A 23,626-nucleotide genomic window follows, 5' to 3' on the forward strand; every position below is an offset into this window, starting at 1 on the left:
CACAAAAATACAAAAGTTCAAAAAATGTCCGACAGATGGCGCTTCATCTGATCAGAATAGCAATAATTAGCGTAATAAAGTAAGAAGAGCAAAGACGATGTTCTTTACAGGAAATGCTCAATATGTCCACCATCATTCCTCAACAATAGCTGTAGTCGAGGAATAATGTTGTGAACAGCACTGTAAAGCATGTCCGGAGTTATGGTGGGGCATTGGCGTCGGATGTTGTCTTTCAGCATCCCTAGAGATGTCGGTCGATCACGATACAGTTGCGACTTCAGGTAACCCAAAAGCCAATAATCGCACGGACTGAGGTCTGGGGACCTGGGAGGCCAAGCATGACGAAAGTGGCGGCTGAGCACGCGATCGTCACCAAACGACGCGCGTAAGAGATCTTTCACGCGTCTAGCAATATGGGGTGGAGCGCCATCCTGCATAAACATCGTACGTTCCAGCAGGTGTTTATCAGCCAGGCTGGGGATGATGCGATTCTGTAACATATCGGCGTACCTCTCACCCGTCACGGTAGCAGTTACAAAACCAGAATCACACATTTCCTCGAAGAAAAAATAACCGATAACGGTACATGTGGTAAATCCAACCCATACCGTGACTTTCACGTCGTGCAATGGAGTTTCCACGACAGTTCTAGGATTTTCGGTAGCCCACGTTCTGCAGTTGTGGGCGTTGACAGACCCTCGGAGCATGAAATGAGCTTCGTCGGTCCACAACACGTTACTCAACCAATCGTCAAGTTCCGCCGTCTTTTGAAACGCCGAGACCGCAAATGCCCTCCGCTTCGCTAAATCGCCAGGTAACAGTTCACGATGCCGACGGATTTTGTACGGATAGCATCGGAGGGTACGCCTAAGTGCCAACTAAACAGTAGTGTGTGGAATGCCGGTGCGACGTGCGACTGCACTAGCTCTGACTTCCGCGTGCATAGACGAATCCGCTACAGTCTCCATTTCTTCCTGAACTGCGTCAGCACCATTACGCATTGTGCTCGGTCTGCCACTACGGAGTCTATCGTCTAAACAACCCGTGCTTCGAACTTCGAAATCATTCTCGCCGCAGCTGCATTTTTCAACGGATCTTTACCCGTTCGAATCCCCTTCCTATGGCGATAGGATCGTAACGCTGAACTAACACATTCCCCATTCTGATAATACAGCTTCACTAAAAGCGCATTTTCAGGTAAAGTTAACATGCTGCGACTGCTGGCGCATCTTATTATCTCTCTCATTACAGCTCCTTTTGTACACGATTGTCATGCGCAGTCACTGACGTTTTGGTGTCCAGCGGCTTCTGTCGGACATCTTGTGAACTTTTTTTTTGGTTCTATTAAAACCCCATGTCATTCCAAGAATGTGTGTCAATTTTTACTTCTCTATCTACATTATTGACATTGTAATTCTGTCAGACAGCAAAGGACTTGGAAGTTGAACGGAATGGACAGTGTCTTGAAAGGAGGATATAAGATGAACAACAACAAAAGCACAATGAGGATAATCGAATGTAGTCGAATTAAGTCGGATGATGCTGAGGGAATTAGATTAGGAAATGAGACACTTAAAGTAGTAAAGGAGTTTTGCTATTTGGGGAGCAAAATAACTGATGATGGTCGAAGTAGAGAGGATATAAAATGTAGACCGGCAATGCCAAGGAAAGCGTTTCTGAAGAAGGGAAATTTGTTAACATCCAGTATTGATTTAAGTGTCAGGAAGTCACTTCTGAAAGTATTCGTATGGAGTGTAGCCATGTATGGAAGTGAAACATGGGCGATATCTAGCTTGGACAAGAAGAGAATAGAGGCTTTCGAAATGTGGTGCTACAGAAGAATGCTGAAGATTAGATGGGTAGATCACATAACTAATGAGGAGGTATTGAATAGAATTGGGGAGAAGAGCAGTTTGTGGCACAACTTGACCAGAAGAAGGGATCGGTTGGTAGGACATGTTCCGAGGCATCAAGGGACCACCAATTTAGTATTGGAGGGCAGCGTGGAGGGTAAAAATCGTAGAGGGAGACCAAGAGATGAATACACTAAGCAGATTCAGAAGGATGTAGGTTGGAGTAGGTACTGGGAGATGAAGAAGCTTGCAGAGGATAGAGTAACATGGAGAGCTGCATCAAACCAGTGTCAGGACTGGAGACCACAACAACATCCACATTATTCCGTGGTTTATAAAGTTTTCAAATTTATACTGACTTTTTGATCACCCGGTGCTTTAGAGAGAATTGCGCGTCATCGCCATCTCCTTGCACTATCGTTACCTGAACATACCACTGATTTGCGGGAGTAATGGTATAAGATTCCCTTGAAAACCGTACTGAAGCTGTTTTTATCTATTGCGAGAGTACTGTAAGCTGCTTTGAATACCAATGGGTTTCCTACACCGTATTGGGCATGGAAGTGTGTTGTGGTTTTGTCGTTTCCATATTTGTGTCCACCTCCTGTACACTGAAGCTGCGTTATAAAAAGCCTTCTGGTAAAACTCCGAGGATGTTTTAATCTCATTCCAACAGTTTATCAGTTGTTACTCACTTGTTTACAATCAGTTTGTCCAACGGTACTTTGCAAACGATACTTTATTGGCAGAATTGCAAAGTAGCTTTTAGTAGTTTGCAGCAATAAGATCTGAGTTTAGATTATAGAAAAGAATTCAGCGATTACTACCTTAACGTAGAAAAGAGAATAAAGTGTGCAGGTTTTCTACGAGAGTTAGACATCATGCCTCAGTCATCACTTTCAGAAACGTCGAGCTATGCCTATGGAGTTGGTGGTGTTAGTCCTTATCTGTATAGGCACCCTTCAATGCGACAAATTATTCCCAACGATGGAAGACTTGGAGAAGACCGGAGTGAGTAGAAGGCTGCACTTCGACTGTTCAAGACCTTGTACTGAAGTGCCTATTATTTATTCACATTGTCACTGATGAAATCAAGTTGAAAGATAAATCTATTTACGTGATACTATATGAATTTTGCACTCTACATTTTATTTCGAGTGTGAACAGTCATCGTTCGTTTTCACTCTGCAGCGGAGTGTACGCTAATATGAAACTTCCTGGCAGATTAAAACTGTGTGCCGGACAGAGACTCAAACTCGTAACCTTTGCCATCAACATCTACATTTATACTCCGCAAGCCACCCAGCGGTGTGTGGCGGAGGGCACATTACGTGCCACTCTCCTTACCTTTCTTTCCTGTTCCAGTCGCGTATGGTTCGCGGGAAGAACGACTGCCAGAAAGCCTCCATGCGCTGTCGAATCTCTCTAATTTTACATTCGTGATCTCCTCGGGAGGTATAAGTATGGGGAAGCAATATATTCGATACCTCATCCAGAAACGCACTCTCTCGAAACCTGGACAGCAAGCTACACCGCGATGCAGAGCGCCTCTCTTGCAGAGTCTGCCACTTGAGTCTGCTAAACATCTCCGTAACGCTATCACGATTATCAAATAACCCTGTGACGAAACGCGCAGCTCTTCTTTGGATCTTCTCTATCTCCTCTGTCAACCCGACCTGGTACGGATCCCACACTGATGAGCAATACTCAAGTATTGGTCGAACGAGAGTTTTGTAAGCCGCCTCCTTTGTTGATGGACTACATTTTCTAATGACTCTCCCAATGAATCTCAACGTGGCACCCACCTTATAAACAATTAATTTTATATGATCATTCCACTTCAAATTGTTCCGTACGCATACTCCCAGATATTTTACAGAAGCAACTGCTACCAGTGTTTGTTCCGCTATCATATAATCATGGAATAAAGGATCGTTCGTTCTATGTATTCGCTATACATTACATTAGTCTATGTTAAGGGTCAGTTGCCACTCCCTGCACCAAGTGCCTATCCGCTGAAGATCTTCCTACATTTCGCTGCAATTTTCTAATCCTGCAGATTCTATGTATACTACAGCATCATCCGCGGAAAGCCGCTCTACTATCTTAGCTACCCATTCACGACTCACACCCCGTCCTCACAGCTTTACTTCCGGCAGTACCTCGTCTCCTACCTTCGAAACTTTATAGAAGCTCTCCTGCGAAAGTTGCAGAAAGAAAGGATATTGCGGAGACCTGGCTTAGCCACAGTCTGGGGGATGTGGAGTATGCAAGTGGTAGAGCACTAGCCCGCGAAACGCAAAGGTCCCGAGTTCGTGTCTAGGTCCAGCACACAGTTTTAATCAGCCAGGAAATTTCATTGTTCCCCTACTTTAAGCAGAAATGTTAGTCAAAAAGAGGTTCATCTGCAGTCAGTATAAAAGTACTTTTCAGAACTGCAATCAGCGAACTCCGTTTGCTATTCTTTGCATGCTTTACAGTTCGTAAGGTAAATGACGACTTGGAAAATCAAACACAGCTGGCTACTGATCATGTTAAGTTCTATGAGATTGGTTTGGATCTTTATACAGGGTGCTAAAAGAAGTGTAGGATAATTTGAGAGAAAAAAAAAAAAAGTCCAATAAACTTGGTCCGGAAACGCATACTTCCCAAGATAAACACGTGTCTATAGAATGGCTGCGCGACGCTTTGTTGTGGATATTACACTCCTGGAAATGGAAAAAAGAACACATTGACACCGGTGTGTCAGACCCACCATACTTGCTCCGGACACTGCGAGAGGGCTGTACAAACAATGATCACACGCATGGCACAGCGGACACACCACGAACCGCGGTGTTGGCCGTCGAATGGCGCTAGCTGCGCAGCATTTGTGCACCGCCGCCGTCAGTGTCAGCCAGTTTGCCGTGGCATACGGAGCTCCATCGCAGTCTTTAACACTGGTAGCATGCCGCGACAGCGTGGACGTGAACCGTATGTGCAGTTGACGGACTTTGAGCGAGGGCGTATTGTGGGCATGCGGGAGGCCGGGTGGACGTACCGCCGAATTGCTCAACACGTGGGGCGTGAGGTCTCCACAGTACATCGATGTTGTCGCCAGTGGTCGGCGGAAGGTGCACGTGCCCGTCGACCTGGGACCGGACCGCAGCGACGCACGGATGCACGCCAAGACCGTAGGATCCTACGCAGTGCCGTAGGGGACCGCACCGCCACTTCCCAGCAAATTAGGGACAGTGGTGCTCCTGGGGTATCGGCGAGGACCATTCGCAACCGTCTCCATGAAGCTGGGCTACGGTCCCGCACACCGTTAGGCCGTCTTCCGCTCACGCCCCAACATCGTGCAGCCCGCCTCCAGTGGTGTCGCGACAGGCGTGAATGGAGGGACGAATGGAGACGTGTCGTCTTCAGCGATGAGAGTCGCTTCTGCCTTGGTGCCAACGATGGTCGTATGCGTGTTTGGCGCCGTGCAGGTGAGCGCCACAATCAGGACTGCATACGACCGAGGCACACAGGGCCAACACCCGGCATCATGGTGTGGGGAGCGATCTCCTACACTGGCCGCACACCACTGGTGATCGTCGAGGGGACACTGAATAGTGCACGGTACATCCAAACCGTCATCGAACCCGTCGTTCTACCATTCCTAGACCGGCAAGGGAACTTGCTGTTTCAACAGGACAATAAATGTCCGCATGTATCCCGTGCCACCCAACGTGCTCTAGAAGGTGTAAGTCAACTACCCTGGCCAGCAAGATCTCCGGATCTGTCCCCCATTGAGCATGTTTGGGACTGGATGAAGCGTCGTCTCACGCGGTCTGCACGTCCAGCACGAACGCTGGTCCAACTGAGGCGCCAGGTGGAAATGGCATGGCAAGCCGTTCCACAGGACTACATCCAGCATCTCTACGATCGTCTCCATGGGAGAATAGCAGCCTGCATTGCTGCGAAAGGTGGATATACACTGTACTAGTGCCGACATTGTGCATGCTCTGTTGCCTGTGTCTATGTGCCTGTGGTTCTGTCAGTGTGATCATGTGATGTATCTGACCCCAGGAATGTGTCAATAAAGTTTCCCCTTCCTGGGACAATGGATTCACGGTGTTCTTATTTCAATTTCCAGGAGTGTATATCTAATTCTTTCCTTATTTCAGAAGTCTTTATTTGCTCTCTCAGAGTACATACTCATACTTTCCTTAAAAATTTCATTTCAGCTGACGTTATACTTCTTTGGTCTTCTTCGTTTATTGTGTAGGTCACACTTCCGTAAGCGAGTGTAGGTGTTGCAATTACTTTGTAGAATTTTGTCTTTCTGTCAAGGTTTTATAGGTTAATGTTGTATGTATAATGCCACATATCATTTGAAAGTTGTTTAACTTTATGAAGGTCATTATCATATTCATAACTTACATGACATCACAACAGTTAAAAGAGAGATAGCAGTTCAACTGGTTTTCCGTTCAGCATTATTTTGTAACGTACTGGATATTTACTTTTAAAAGCCATTATTTTGATTTATTTACTGATATGTTCAAGTTACAGAATTTACCTATTAAGTCCAAGCGATGTAGAGCAAATTGTAAATCATCCATCATCTTTTGTCAAGTTATTTGGTCATCAACTTAGAGTATAATATTTAAAAGCATGATTCTAGGTTTAAGTTTATTCCTGAGTTAACTTGTTACGTTCATTGCCCAACAGTGTCAGCAACATAAACATTAAAAACAGGGTGTGAGGCTGCATCCTTGTTGTACTTAACTAATAGAGGCAAAGCAGTAATGCCCGTAACTTTTCTGTTGCTCAAAGTAAGAACTAATTACTGATATACTCTTGAATAAGTATTGTAAATATAATCAGATTGCAGTATAACTCATTTCCCAGGTCAAAACTTCCTGTAAAAAGGAGCACTTATTTTTCTGAAGACATCTCTGTACACCTACATAAAGAACGTGATCAGCATTGTATGTGTAACTGTAGGCCTGTGCCACTACTGTCTGGGTTTTCGAAAAATATTGAGAAAGCGTTCCTTTCATAAGTAATTACATTATTCAGCAAGTATAATATTATTTCTTGATGTCAACACGGTTTCAGCCACAGCAGTCAACTGAATTAGACACTTTCAACTTGACAAACCATGTCTTAAACGCAGCGGACAATCACAGAAAAATCTCAGACCTAGTTTCGAGGTGACTGACCATTCTGTGCTCCTGATAAAGTTGAACGGTAATGTAAGGAATGAGCCAAATGAGTAGATTTAATCATATTTGAAACATCGCTTTCAGGTTAATAAGGTACACGGAAGGAAATGAACTCCTGGTACAATTTTCAGAACCATGTGGACTAAGTCAAGGTTTCCACAGGGCTCAATTATAAGTCCATTGCTTTCTTGGTATAGATTAATGATTTAATTACACATTAGGCATTCAGAACCAGTACTGTTTGCAGAGAAACAAATCCATTGATTGAAGGAGGGAAAGAAGGCTTATTACATCCGCAAAAGATGATACGAAAGAAAGTTCCAAATGATTTACCAGGAAGAGGCTAATAGTTAATTCCTAAAAAAAAAAATCACGAATTTCTACACAGACCAAAATGCAAATGCAGCACAACGAATAATATGTATGGATAACCAAAACGTTGGTGCTGTTGCTCAAACTAAATTTCTTGAGATTCATATGCAGGAAAACCTTAAATCTTCATATCATATCCCTATATTCTAAACTAGCAAATATGAACTATTTGGCAAGAATTCTTTCAATAACACAGACGTAGAAACAGTTAGGGCCGTATAGTTTGCTATTGTACACACAGAAGTACGATATCATTTTCTAGGGAAATTTAGACGAGACAAAAACAGTTTACAGGAAACAAGGCAATTATAACAATAATGAAAGAAGCATGCAGCAGAAAACAATGCAAATATTTCTTTAAAGATCTAAAAATCTTGCCCTTCCCCTGCGTTTACACACTGACGGGAAAAAAATCCTAACACCAAGCAGTTGTACGATATAAACGAAAGTCGGAAGGCGTGTTTGTAAATATGAAAGACGTTTATTCCAATTTTGCGTCAGTCACATCAAAGCGGCGCGAGTACCGCCACTATGAGGATGCAAACCAGGTTTGCTTTAAATACACGTCGTAACTGTCCTGAGCGTTAGTTGCCTTTGAGGTTGAATGTGGTGAGTTGATGTTAGACAAGACTGCCTTTAACGCAACAAAAGGGCCTTTATCGTCAACTCGGGGGAAGGATGCCGTGTAATAGAGCTCCAAGAAGATGGATGTTCCTTCTGCGATACGACAGATAGATTTGCCAGGAACGTAGCCACTGTAAATGACTGCTGGCAGGGGGGTTCACGAGAGTATACACTACTGAACATTAAAATTGCTTCACCACGACGATGACGTGCTACAGACGCGAAATTTAACCGACAGCAAGAAGATGCTCTGATATGCAAATGATTAGCTTTTCAGAGCATTCACACAAGGTTTGCTCCAGTGGCGACAGCTACAACGTGCTGACATGAGGAAAGATTCCAACCGATTTCTCATACACAAACAGCAGTTGACCGGCGTTTCCTGATGAAACGTTGTTGCGATGCCTCGTGTACGGGGGAGAAATGCGTATCATCACGTTTCAGACTTTGATAAAGGTCGGATTGTAGCCTATCGCGATTGCAGTTTATCGTATCGCGACATTGCTGCTCGCGTGGGTCGAGATACAATGACTGTTAGCAGAATTTGGAATCTGTGGGTTCAGAGGGTAATACGGAACGCCGTGCTGGATCCCAACGGCCTCGTATCACTAGCAGTCGAAATGACAGGCATCTTATCCGCACGGCTGTAACGGATCGGGCAGCCACGTCTCGATCCCTAAATCAATAGATGGGGACGTTAGCAAGACAACAACCATCTGCACCAACAGTTCGACAACGTGTGCAGCAGCATGGACTATCAGTTCAGAGACCATGGCTGCGGCTACCCTTGACGCTGCATCAGAGACAGGAGCTCCTGCGGTGGTGTACTCAACGACGAACCAGGGCGCACGAATGGCAAAACGTCATTTTTCGGGATGAATCCAGGTTCTGTTTACAGAAATCATGATGGTCGTATCCGTATTTGGTGACATCGCGGTGAACGCACATTTTAAGCGTGTATTCGTCATCGCCATACTGGCGTATCACCCGGCGTGATGGTAGGGGGTGCCATTGGTTACACGTCTCGGTCACCTTCGATGGCACTTTGAACAGTGGACGTTACATGTCAGATGTGTTACGACCCGTGGCTCTACCCTTCATTCGATCCCTGCGAAACCCTACATTTCAGCAGAATAATTCACGACCGCATGTTGCAGGTCCTGTACGGGCTTTTCTGCATACAGAAAATGTTCGACTGCTGCCTTGGCCAGCACATTCTCCAGATCTCTCACCAACTGAAAACGTGTGGTCAATGGTGGCCGTGGAACTGGCTCGTCACAATACGCCAGTCACTACTCTTGATGAACTGTGGTATGGTGTTGAAGCTGCATGGGCAGCTGTACCTGTACACGCCATCCAAGCTCTGTTTGACTCAATGCCCAGGCGTATCAAGGCCGTTATTAGGGCCAGAGGTAGTTGTTCTGGGTACTGATTTCTCAGGATCTATGCACCCAAATTGCGTGAAAATGTAATCACATGTCAGTTGTAGTGTAATATACTTGTCCAATGAATACCCGTTTACCATCTGCATTTCTTCTTGGTGTAGCAATTTTAATGGCCAATAGAGTACATTCGGAAGACCGGGCTGCAGACGTCCATGTGACACTATCGAGAGGGAAGACCATCGTGTTCATCGTATGGCTCTGGAGTATCTTACTGCATCTCCAGCAGCAGTTTGAGGAGCAGTTGGTCACACAGTAACACAACGAACTGTTACAAATCGGTTACTTTAAGGATAGCTCCGAGCTACATGCCCCGTAGCGTGCATTCCACTGACCCCAAACCACCACCATCTGCGACTCGTCGGAGGGCACTCGGTTCGAGTGATGGCCGTGTGTGTGTTAGAAGGGCCTGCAACCAACCCGTGTCCTTGCTAGACACACTGGATCTACAGCTGGAGTTATGGTCTGGGGTGCGATTTCCTATGACAACAGGAGCACTCTCGTGGTCATCCCACGCATCCTGATTGCAAATATGTACATCAGTCTGGTGATTCGACTTGTTGTGCTGCCATTCGTGAACAATATTCCAGAGGGTGTTTTCCAAAAGGGGTAACGCTCACTTTTGTAATCCAATGTACGCTACACAGTGTGGACAGGTTGTCTTGGCCTGCATGAGCACCAGCTCTGTCTCCAGTCGAGCACATATGGAACATGAGCGGACGACAGCTTCAGCATTAACAGTCCCTGTATTGGCCGATCAAGGGCAACAGGCGTGGAACTCCATCCTGCAAAGTGACATCTGACATCTGGCACCTGTACGACACTTTGCATGCACGTCTACATGCTCGCATTCAACATTCTGGCGGTTAGATCCGTTATTAATGTAGCAGCATTTCACATTTGCAGTGGCTTATCTCATACTTACATTAACCTGTGATCTGGAATGTTATTCATTTAAGTGTGTTACGTAGAAAATCTATTCCAGAAATTTCGTTACTCTATATCAATTATTTTTGGGTGTTGCGATTTTTTTCCGCCAGTGTATATGGAATTTAAAAAAAGTACGTTGAGAAAAGAAACCCTTTCGCTCAAAACAAAATTGTCCATGTTTACGGTACCAGGTCGAACAGTGACATACATGTTATTCATTGCAACACCACGAGAAATTTGTTAATATCGAGTATAGATTTAAATGTCAGTAAGTCGTTTCTGAAAGTATTTGTATGGAGTGTAACTATGTATGGAAGTGAAACTTGGACGATAAATAGTTTGGACAAGAAGAGAATAGAAGCTTTCGAAATGTGGTGCTACAGAAGAATGCTGAAGATTAGATGGGTATAATACATTAGTAATGAGGAGGTATTGAAAAAATTCGGAAGAAGAGGAGTTTGTGCCACAACTTGACTAGAAGACGGGATCGGTTGGTAGGACATATTTGAGGTATCAAGGGATCACCAATTTATTATTGGATGGCAGCGTGGAGGGTAAAAATCGTAGAGGGAGACCAAGAGATGAATACACTAAGCAGACTCAGAAGGATGTAGGTTGTAGTAGGTACTGGGAGATGAAGAAGGTTGCACAGAATAGAGTAGCATGGAGAGCTGCATCAAACCAGTCTCAGGACTGAAGACCACAACAACAACACATTCTGCTGAAAAGGTTATATCATGTAGAAACAAAACTGTGCAACAGATTATCAAGACACATAAAATTTCTTGCTGAAGTATAAAACTTTAAAATGTCTGTGGATGCGTACCTACTGAAAAACTGTTATTAAGTCTCACACTACCCTTTACACAAGAGACGTTATTCGTACTCTTTATTGTGAAAGTAAGTTGTAAATATACAGTATGTAGTCAAGTTTTTAACTGAAATACATGGTTTTATCTCAGTTATAAGTTGCACTGATAAGTATCTGTTTTATTTCTTGATGGTGACTAGTTTCGGGCACTTGTGTCCATTTTCAACAATATGCGTTGGAAGTGTGACAAATACAGGCGATAGCCCATCTGCGGAAACTGTCCCTGCAGTGATCAAAGCGGATATTGCCGACTTAACAACTGTAAGTTACACCACACAAGACGGACATTATTTTTCACCCGCAGTAAGCTGCAAGTTCGTAAAATATTTTTAATTATTCATTGAATGGATGTAATTTATTATAAAAATTTAAATGATATATGTTTGATGGTTGTAAAATTAACAGCTGAAAAACTTTTTTCTGTCCAATTTATTGTGTACAATGTGCTGGGAAAGAGATTTACGAGGGTCAATCCAAAAGAAATGCACACTATTTTTATTTAAATCCATCTTTTATATCACACGTTTGAAAATTTTACACTGTGTAGATACACTCCTGGAAATTGAAATAAGAACACCGTGAATTCATTGTCCCAGGAAGGTGAAACTTTATTGACACATTCCTGGGGTCAGATACATCACATGATCACACTGACAGAACCACAGGCACATAGACACAGGCAACAGAGCATGTACAATGTCGGCACTAGTACAGTGTATATCCACCTTTCGCAGCAATGCAGGCTGCTATTCTCCCATGGAGACCATCGTAGAGATGCTGGATGTAGTCCTGTGGAACGGCTTGCCATGCCATTTCCACCTGGCGCCTCAGTTGGACCAGCGTTCGTGCAGCACGTGCAGACCGCGTGAGACGACGCTTCATCCAGTCCCAAACAAGCTCAATGGGGGACAGATCCGGAGATCTTGCTGGCCAGGGTAGTTGACTTACACCTTCTAGAGCACGTTGGCTGGCACGGGATACATGCGGACGTGCATTGTCCTGTTGGAACAGCAAGTTCCCTTGCCGGTCTAGGAATGGTAGAACGACGGGTTCGATGACGGTTTGGATGTACCGTGTACTATTCAGTGTCCCCTCGACGATCACCAGTGGTGTACGGCCAGTGTAGGAGATCGCTCCCCACACCATGATGCCGGGTGTTGGCCCTGTGTGCCTCGGTCGTATGCAGTCTTGATTGTGGCGCTCACCTGCACGGCGCCAAACACGCATACGACCATCATTGGTACCAAGGCAGAAGCGACTCTCATCGCTGAAGACGACACGTCTCCATTCGTCCCTCCATTCACGCCTGTCGCGATACCACTGGAGGCGGGCTGCACGATGTTTGGGGCGTGAGCGGAAGACGGCCTAACGGTGTGCGGGACCGTAGCCCAGCTTCATGGAGACGGTTGCGAATGGTCCTCGCCGATACCCCAGGAGCAACAGTGTCCCTAATTTGCTGGGAAGTGGCGGTGCGGTCCCCTACGGCACTGCGTAGGATCCTACGGTCTTGGCGTGCATCCGTGCGTCGCTGCGGTCCGGTCCCAGGTCGACGGGCATGTGCACCTTCCGCCGACCACTGGCGACAACATCGATGTACTGTGGAGACCTCACGCCCCACGTGTTGAGCAATTCGGCGGTACGTCCACCCGGCCTCCCGCATGCCCACTGCCCTCGGTCAAAGTCCGTCAACTGCACGTACGGTTCACGTCCACGCTGTCGCGGCATGCTACCAGTGTTAAAGACTGCGATGGAGCTCCGTATGCCACGGCAAACTGGCTGACACTGACGGCGGCGGTGCACAAATGCTGCGCAGCTAGCGCCATTCGACGGCCAACACCGCGGTTCCTGGTGTGTCCGCTGTGCCGTGCGTGTGATCATTGCTTGTACAGCCCTCTCGCAGTGTCCGGAGCAAGTATGGTGGGTCTGACACACCGGTGTCAATGTGTTCTTTTTTCCATTTCCAGGAGTGTACATCCTTTAGGAACAATATTTTCATTTCTCCACATAATCTCCATCCCTCTCAACTGCCTTACGCTATCTTGGGACCAGCGCCTGTATACCCGCACGGTAAAATTCTGGACCAACCTGTTGGAGCAACTGTTTGGCAGCTTGCACAAGGGAGTCATCATCTTCAAACCTTGTTCCACGAAAAGAGTTTTTCAGTTTCCCAAAGAGATGATAGTCACACGGAGCCAGGTCAGGACAGTAAGGTGGGTGTTTCAGTGTTGTCCATCCGAGTTTTGTGATCGCTTCCATGGTTTTTTTGACTGACATGTGGCCGTGCACTGTCGTGCAACAGCAAAACATCCTGTTTTTGCCGATGAGGTCGAACACGACTCAGTCGAGTTTGAAGTTTCTTCAGTGTCGTCACATATGCATCAGAATTTATGGTGGTTCCACTTGGTATGATGTCCACAGGCAAGAGTCCTTCGGAATCGAAAGACATCGTAGCGGTAACTTTTCCAGCAGAAGATGTGGTTTTGAATTTTTTTTTCTTGGGTGGTTTTGCGTGATTCCACTTGTAACAGTATGTGATTGCCTTATCATTTTAAATCATTCACTAATCGAGCAGTCGCTCGGCAACAGCTACAGTTAGCAAATAATGTTGTGAGAATGTAAAAGGTGATCGACCTGTGACGTAACGTGTTTATTGTCGAAGCACCGTCAGATATGCACTGAGGTACTGACTTTGAAAACCACGGCGCGAAAAACGGACAGAAGACGAACACTTTTACACATTCTTTTGATGTAAGAGATATTCTCGATTAACAGTTACTCAGCCGGCTGAAGTGGCCGTGCGGTTAAAGGCGCTGCAGTCTGGAACCGCAAGACCGCTACGGTCGCAGGTTCGAATCCTGCCTCGGGCATGGATGTTTGTGATGTCCTTAGGTTAGTTAGTTTTAACTAGTTCTAAGTTCTAGGGGACTAATGACCTCAGCAGTTGAGTCCCATAGTGCTCAGAGGCATTTTGAACAGTTACTCAGTTACTCATTTCATTTTCTCTTGTCTCTTGTAACTTGTGTCGGACGCGCATGTCTTGCCGCCGTATTATTATTGTTAAAAATAATATTAATTTAGCGTAAAGTAAAAGTGCGATACTAAAAGTGCAATACTGCATAGCAGCAGATTTATTGTGCGACGTGTATGTGAAAACGTCAAAGGAATTATTTTCATTACGAGAAGAGAAGTGCCAGTCAAAACGGCATACTTCATTGCAGTGTAAGTTCATCTATTAATTGCCATAAATTCAGAGTTAAATGGAACTGGTGTATGGACTATTTATTTAGTGTAGAATCTATGTCTCACTCCTTCATGAAGTTATTTAATTTTCTTTGTTTCTGCCAAATAAACAGTTCATAGTCACGAATTCTTTCGTTGAGATCGGACGGAAGTTGCATGCGGCGAAATATTTTCTCCGCGCCATATTCTACTGGTAAATGCATGATAAACTACGGTCCCTTACGAAATTCATGTTGAACTATCCAAAAATAATTATATTTTGAATAGGCATTTACTCTCCTCTGCAATGCAACTTCCGACTGATCAGACGATCCAAGAAGAGACAGCCGCACACGGTCGGCGTTCGCAAATATATTTCCACCGCTGATTATAGCTATATGTTACAGCACAAAAGTAAACATTTTGTTATAATTAGCGACTACGAACGGGGACATTTATATCTGTATGTTTATGAATACACATTACGTAAACATATCGTTATACACTCCATTGATTGCCTCTTCGTCTCTGGTGACAAATGATGGATTCATGTTTCATCACTTATCACAATTCTTCCAAGAAATTCATCTCCACCATTCTCGTACTGTTCCAAAAGTTCGCTGCATACCGTTTTTCTTGTTTCTTTGTGAGCCACTGTCAACATGTTGGGAACCCACCTGGCACAAACCTTTTTTAACGCCAACACTTTCAGTATTCTGCAGACACTTTCAGTATTCTGCAGACACTTTCAGTATTCTGCAGACACTTTCAGTATTCTGCAGACACTTTCAGTATTCTGCAGACACTTTCAGTATTCTGCAGACACTTTCAGTATTCTGCAGACACTTTCAGTATTCTGCAGACACTTTCAGTATTCTGCAGACACTTTCAGTATTCTGCAGACACTTTCAGTATTCTGCAGACACTTTCAGTATTCTGCAGACACTTCCTTCCCCTATCCCAACGAAGTGTGACAATTCGTTCACTGTGATGCGCCTGTCAGCAGTCACCAATTCGTTAACTCTCTGCACATTGTCTGAAGTGTGTGCTGTACGAGTCCTGCCGCTGCGAGGACAATCCTCAACATTGCCGTGCCCGCTTTCATCACGTATCCTGCTTGACCACCGACTAACTGTACTGCGATCGACAGCAGCATCTCCATACGCCTTTTTCAACCTATTGTGGATGTTTCCCACTGTCTCGTTTTCACAGCACAGGAATTCTATGACAGCACGTTGCTTCTGACGAACGTAAAGTGTAGCAGACATCTCGAAGACATGCTGTGACGGCGCCACTCACGGGAACAGGTTGAACTAAGTTTGAAAACGAGCGGGATGGATGTATCTACACACTGTAAAACTTTCACACATGCAGAATGAAAACTGCATTTTTACAAAAATAGTGTGCATTTCTTTTGGAGTGACCCTCGTATATGGACAAATAAAGAAACTCGCTCAAGTCTTAGAGCAGCGGGCTGTAGAGTGTCAGGCAGTACTCACGCGTCCCCTGAGATGTCGGCGTCGCACTTGTTGTCGGGCGCCTTTTCGTCGCCGTCGCCGTCGGCCATGTCCGCCACGTGGAGCAGCTGCGACGGCGCTAGCGGCGCCTCGTAGACGCGCTCCTCCACCAGCCGCTCGCGGCACTGCGAGTACGCCGTCGACACGTGCACCACCGCCTGCCACACGTGGCACAACCTCAGCCAGAAGCAGACACACATTATAGCCCTGTACTGGACCAGGACTCGAACACACATGTTTGGCGTACGAGAGCAGTGGTTGGCTCTCAGAGCCAGTCGAGTTACCTCTATACTAAGCAACATCTCTTTCTTCTCTATCCTGATCAGGAGTTTTCTTTAAATGTAAAGCAATCAAGCTTGCAATAAATTTTCAGTACTGATTATCCTTGAATGGTATCCGTTTCAGCCTCCTTTCGTGTAAATGTCATTTCTGATATCTAGCTTACTCTGAATTCTCTTTATTACACTACTGGCCAATAAAATTGCTACATCACGAAGATGAAGTGCTACAGACGCGAAATTTAACCGACAGGAAGAAGATGATGTGATATGCAAATCATTAGCTTCTCAGAGCATTAACACAAGATTGGCGCCGGTGGCGGTGTTGACATGAGGAAAGTTTCCAACCGATTTCTCAAACACAAACAGCAGCTGACCGGCGTTGTCTGGCGAAACGTTGTTGTGATGCCTCGTGTAAGGGGGAGAAATGCGTACCATCACGTTTCCGACTCTGATAAAGGTCTGATTGTAGCGCGATTGCGGTGTATCGTATCGCGACATTGCTGCTCGCGTTGGTGGAGATCCAGAAAATGGAATCGGTGGGTTCAGGAGGGTAATACGGAACGCCGTGCTGGATCCTAACGGCCTCGTATGACTAGCAGTCGAGATGAGAGGAATCTGATCCGCATGGCTGTAACAGATCGTGCAGCCACGTCTTGATCCCTGAGTCAACAGACTGGGACGTTTGCAAGACAACAACCATCTGCACCAACAGTTCGACGACGTTTGCAGCAGCCTGGACTATCAGCTCGGAGACCATGGCTGCAGTTACCCTTGACACTGCATCACAGACAGGAGCGCCTGCGTTGGTGTACTCGACGACGAACCTGGGTGCACGAATGGCAAAACGTCATTTTTTCGGATGAATCCAGGTTCTGTTTACAGCATCCTTGTTTGGCGACATGGCGGTGAACGCACATTGGAAGGTTATATTCGTAATCGCCATACTGGCGTATCACCCGGCGTGATGGTATGGGGTTCCATTGGTTACACGTCTCGGTCATCTCTTCTTCGCATTGACGGCTCTTTGAACAGTGGACGTTACATTTCAGATGTGTTAAGACCCGTGGCTCTACCCTTCATTCGATCCCTGCGAAACCCTACATTTCAGCAGGATAATGCACGGCCACATGTTGCGGGTCCAGTACGGGCCTTTCTGGATACAGAAAATGTTCGACTGCTGCCCTGGTCAGCACACTCTCCAGATCTCTCACCAATTGAAAACGTGTGGTCAATGGTGGCCGAGCAACTGCCTCGTCACAATACGCCAGTCATTACTCTTGATGAACCACGGTATCGTGTTGAAGCTGCATGGGCCGCTGTACCTGTATATGCGATCCAAGCTCTGTTTGACTCAATGCCCAGGCGTGTCAAGGCCGTCATTATGGCCAGAGGTGGTTGTTCCGGGTACTGATTTCTTAGGATCTATGCACCCAAATTGCGTGAAAATGTAATCGCATGTCAGTTCTAGTATAATATATTTGTCCAACGAATACCCGTTTACCATCTGCATTTCTTCTTGGTGTAGCAATTTTAATGGCCAGTAGTGTATTTTTGTATGTTGGGAGAAGGATTGTGTAGAGACACATTTTTATTGATTATTGCCCTTTACCACGCGCCTTCGTCAGTGTATACGTTCGACGGAGACAGGGTGACAATTATTGAACTATATGAAGTAAATAGGTTATAGACCATGTGATCAAAAGTATCCGGACACCTGGCTGAAAATGACTTAATGTTCGTTGCACCCTCCATCGATAATTCTGGAATTCAGTACGGTGTTGGCCCACCCTTAGCCTTTATGACGCCTTCCACTCTCGCAGGCATACGTTCAATCAGGTGCTGCAAGGCTTGTTGGAGAATGGCGGCGCATTCTTCACTGAGTGTTGCGCTGAGGAGAGGTATCGATGTCGGTCGGTGGGGCCTGGGACGAACGCCGAAACATCCCAAAGGTATTCTGTAGGATTCAGGTCAGGACTCTGTGCACGCCAGTCCATTACAGGGATCCTATTGTCGTGTAAACACTCCGCCACAGGCCGTGCATTATGAGCAGGTGCTCGATCATGTTGAAAGATGCAATAACCATACCCGAATAGCTCTTCTACAGTGGGAAGCAAGAAGGTGCTTAAAACATCAATGTAGGCCTGTGCTGTGATTGTGCCACGCGAAACAACAAGGGGTGCAAGCTCCCTCCATGAAAAACACGACCGCACTATAACACCACCGCCTCTGAATTTTCCTGTTGGCACTAAACACGCAGGCAGATGACGTTCACCGGGTATTCGCCATACCCACGCACTGCCATCGGATCGCCACACTGTGTACCGTGATTCGTCACTCCATACAACGTTTTCCCACTGTTCAATCGTCCAATTTTTACGCTCCTTATACCAAGCGAGGCGTAGTTTCGCATTTACCGTCGTGATGTGTGGCTTATCAGCAGCCACTCGGCCATGAAATCCAAGTTTTCTCACCTCCCGCCTAACTGTCACAGTACATGCAGTGGATCCTGTGTGCAGTTTGCAAATCCTGTGTGATAGTCTGGATAGATGTCTGCCTGTTACACGTTACGACCTCTTCAACTGTCGGCGGTCTCTGTCAGTCAACATACGAGGTCGGCCTATACGCTTTTGTGCTGTTCGTATTCCTTCACGTTTACACTTCACTATGACATCGGAAACAGTGGACCTAAGGATGTTTAGGAGCGTGGAAATCTCGCGTACAGACTATGACACAAGTGACACCCAATCACCTGACCACGTTCAAAGTCCGTGAGTTTCGCGGATCACGCCATTCTGCTCTCTCGCTGTTGACCGCGGGCCAGGATGGGAATTAGTATGGTTTGCTTCAGAGACGAAGCACATTTTAAATTGGACGGGTTCGTCAATATGAAAAACTGGCGCGTTTGGGGTACTGAGAATGCGAATTTTGCGATCGATAAGTCTCTTCACCCTGAACGGGTGACTGTGTGGTGTGCAGTGTCCAATCACAGAATATTATCGTTGCGATATTCCTCGATGGCACGGTGAGTACCTAACGGTATGTGAAGGTTTTGGAAGATAATTTCATCCCCCATTGTGCAAAGTGACCCTGATTTCGACAAGATGTGTGGTTCATGGAACACGTAGCTCGACCCAATCGAAGCAGGAGAGCGTTTGATATCCTAGAGGAGCACTTTGGCGGCCGTATTCTGGCTCTGGGGTGCCCAGAGGCCGGTGGCATGCGCCTCGATTGTCCGCCAAATTCTGCGGATCTGAACACACGCGACCTCTCTTTGTGGGGCTGTACTAAAGACAAGGTGTGCAGCAGTAACCCAAACCATTTCTGAGCTGAAAACAGCCATTCAGGAGGTCATCGACAGAATCGATGTTCCGACACTTGAGCGAGGCACGCAGAATTTCGCTATTCGTTTGCGCTACAACATCGCCAGTGATGGTAGTCATATCAAACATGTCATAACCTAATTCCGAATATCCGTAGTGACGTTTACATGTTGAATAAAGTGTGTATGCACGCCATAGTTTGTAACTAATTTACGTTTTTTCATATAGTTCAATAACTGTCAACTTCTATATTCGACACACCTTTCCCCTCCCCAATCTGTGAGCACATCTTCCTTTCTCTTTCTGCGCACCCATCCTCCCATCTTTTCCTATCCCCTCGTCGCCACTTTCTCATTTTCGTCATCTCCTCCTCCCTCTCTCTTCGCCCATTCGCTCCAACCCTTCTCTCTGTCCATATCCTTACCCCCCTCTCTCTTTCCATCTCCGCCTTCCCCCTTCCTTTTCACTTGCGCGCTTCCACTCATCTTTCACCTGCTTCACGTATGACCCACTCTTCTCCTCTGTCCATTTTCTCCTGTCCCTCATCTGTCCATCCCTTCCCCTGTCCATCCCGTCACCGGCTGTGCTCAGCCAGTTGCTGGTAGAAGCACTTTTTGTCAGTATCTCCGATCCAATTGGAGCCAGGATTTTATAAAACCATCAGTGCTGATACACTTGAGGCCTGCTATTCTGCTCCAAATCGATCCGGGGGTTTTGGAGATCATGAAGATGCACACTTACACTGTGTGCTTTATACGAACTTATATCTGTGATTATTTTGTGTATTTCACAACAGTAACCTGTTTTCCCTTTTTTGTAATCCTCACAATGAACAAGCTCTGCACCGTGTGGGTGTTTGGGGAACTGGATGTGCACATGTACCAATGGTGGTAAAAGCAATTTTCTTACTTCACTATGTGAAGTCTTGCGAAATGTCCATTGAATCTTGTTCAAATGGTGCTTGTAGCCAGATATGGACGGGAACAACGGACATCTCGCGCTTTTTCTGACGTTTGAAGTTTGCCAAACAACCCAATCTGCCACCGAACTCTATTCAAAATTTTGTCCGGTAAACTGATGTGGGTCCAGCACAACGACATCCTGCTTCCATAACGTCCTTCCGATTGGGAAAACGCCTGGCACCCCGTTCGCGGTTTTTGGGCCACCGTCCCCCCACTTCACACTCTGTAAAGACATAATAAGCAATGGCGGCTGGCGAGGGCTCTGACACTCCTGAGGGTCTACAGAAGACAGCGGATCATGCTGTTTGGTGCACGCTTATTGAAAGTTTCATTAATTTATGTATTTATTTTAGGTGGCAAGATTACGTCCTTCAGACTCTCTCTTACACCAGTCCACAAAGTTTTAGAGATCCTCTTTACAGCACTCTTCAAAAACAACAAATTAGTCACACCGAAGAGATATCACGACTCCCCTAACCTTGATGATGGCCTCAGTTTAGCGATGAGGCGGGTCCACAAATTTAGTCAGATATGTGGCGTGCATATGGAGACAGTCATCGATAATTAGCTCTCGCAGAGCTAACGAATTGCATGGCGTGTTAAGTTTCATCTTCTGTTCCAAATGGTCCCAGACATTTTCCGTGGTATTATGATCGGGTGATGTAGCGGGCCTGTAGATACGATTAGTTCATCGAACCAAGAATGTATTCATGCAGTCCTGTGTGCCCACATCCATCTCATCATAAAGACATAGCGGAAAGAGCAGTACTTGGTTATCGAGGATAAAAATCCTGGATCATGGTCATTGTATCCAGAATGATTGAACCCAAGCCATGGTACGACTAATACGTCAAAAACATCACAGAATCGTATCAAATGGTTCAAATGGCTCTGAGCACTATGGGACTTAACATCTGAGGTTATCAGTCTCCTAGAACTTAGTACTACTTAAACCTAACTAACCTAAGGACATCACACACATCCATGCCCGAGGCAGGATTCAAACCTGCGACCACAGAATCGTATCCGAGCCATAACAACATCTTCCATACGATGCGGTCTGTCAGTGTAGTCGACCCTTTGCGTCATTTGAAAAGAGGCAGTAATGCCACACTAGATGTCTCCAGTCAGTTATTGCCCAGCTTCGGAATTGTTAGGCCCACTGAAGACATGCCGCTCTGTGTATCTGCATCTACATCTACGTGATTACTCTGCTATTCACAATAAAGTGCCTGGCAGAGGGTTCAATGAGCCACCTTCAAGCTGTCTCTCTACCGTACCACTCTCGAACGGGAAGCGGGAAAAACGAGCACTTAAATTTTTCTGTGCGAGCCCTGATTTCTCTTATTTCATCGTGATGATCATTTTTCTCTTTGTAGGTGGGTGCCAACAGAATGTTTCCGCAATCGGAGGAGAAAACTGGTGGTTGAAATTTCATGAGAAGATACTGGCGCAACGAAAAACGTCTTTGATTTAATGATAGCCACTCCAATTCACGTATCATGTCTGTGGCACTATCTCCCCTACTTCGCGATAGTACAAAACGAGCTGACCTCCTTTGTACTTTTCGAAGTCATCCGCCAGTCCCATCTGATGCGGATCCCACACCGCACAGCAATACTGCAGAATAGGGTGGACAAACGTGGTGTAAGCAGTCTCTTTAGTAGACCTGTTGCACCTTCTAAGTGTTCTGCCAATGAATCGCAGTCTTTGGTTGGCTGTACCCACAACATTATCTATGTGAGTGTTCCAATTTCGGGTGTTTGTAATTGTAATCCCTAAGTATTTAGTTGAATTTACAGCCTTCAGATTTTTATGACTTATCGCGTGATCGAAATTTAGCGGATTTCTTTTATTACTCCCGTATATTTTCTTTATTCAGGATCAATTGCCACTTGTCGGATCATACAGATATCTTACCTAAATCATTTTGCAATTCGTTTTAGACTCGTTTACAAGACGGTAAAAGATAGCATCATCTGCAAACAATCTAAGACGACTACTCCGATTGTCTCCTATGTCGTTAATATAGACCACGAACAATAGAAGTCCTATAACACTTCCTTGGGGAACGCCGGATATTAATTATGTTATACATGATGACTTTTCGTCTATTACTACGAACTGTGACCTTTCTGACAGGAAATCACGAATCAAGTCGCACAACTGAGGCGATACTCCGTAGACACGCAGTTTTGTTAGAAGACGCTTGTGACGAACAGTGTCGAAAGCCTTCTGGGATTCTAAAAATATGGAATCAATTTGACATCTCCTGTCGATAGCACTCATTACTTCATGGGTATAAACAGCTAGTTGTGTTTCACAAGAATGGCATTTTCTGAATCCGTGCTGACTATGTGTCAATAAATAGTTTTCTTCGAGGTACTTCATAATGTTCGAACACAGCATATGTTCCATAACCCTACTGCAAATCGATGATAGTGACATGGGCCTTTAATTCAGCGGATTACTCCTACTACCCTTGTTGGGTATTGGTGTGACTTGAACAATATCCCAGTTTTTCTGTGAGCTAGCGGTTGTATGTAATTGCTAAATATGGAGCTATTGTATCGGCATAATCTGAGAAGAACCTGACTGGTATACAATCTGACCGGAGGGCTTGCCTTTATTAAGTGATTTAAGCTGCTTTGTTTCACATAGGATATCTACTTCTGTGTTTCTCATCTTGACAGTTGTTCTTGACTGGAATTCAGGAATATTTACTTCGTCTTCTTTGGTGAAGGAGTTTCAGAAAACAGTGTTTAACAACTTCGCGCAGTAAAGGTATTGATTGCGTCTTGCCACTGATGTGCTTTATGTATGACCAGTATCTCAATGGGTTTTCTGCCAGATTTCGAGAAAGAATTTCTTTCTGGAAATTATTAAAAGCATGTCGCATTGAAGTACGCGCTATAGTTCGAACTTCTGCGAAACTTTGCCAGTCTTGGGGATTTTGAGTTATTTTATTTGGTATGCTTTTTTCGTTGCTTCTGCAACAGCGATCTGTCCCGTTTTGTGTACCATGGGGAATCAGTACCAT

General features: G+C 45.4%; 1 protein-coding gene across 1 annotated transcript in view; it reads right to left on the minus strand.

The window, feature by feature from the left end:
• LOC124545015 (fatty acyl-CoA reductase wat-like) overlaps positions 1-23,626 on the minus strand; it is a 208,390-nt gene that overhangs the window by 67,901 nt on the left and 116,863 nt on the right. Inside the window, exon 5 of the mRNA XM_047123792.1 lies at positions 16,006-16,181. Within this exon, the coding sequence (XP_046979748.1) occupies positions 16,006-16,181 (176 nt within the window). The remainder of the gene's footprint in view (positions 1-16,005; positions 16,182-23,626) is intronic.

The sequence above is a fragment of the Schistocerca americana genome, chromosome 8, assembly GCF_021461395.2.
Source record: "Schistocerca americana isolate TAMUIC-IGC-003095 chromosome 8, iqSchAmer2.1, whole genome shotgun sequence".
Lineage (NCBI taxonomy): Eukaryota > Metazoa > Arthropoda > Insecta > Orthoptera > Acrididae > Schistocerca > Schistocerca americana.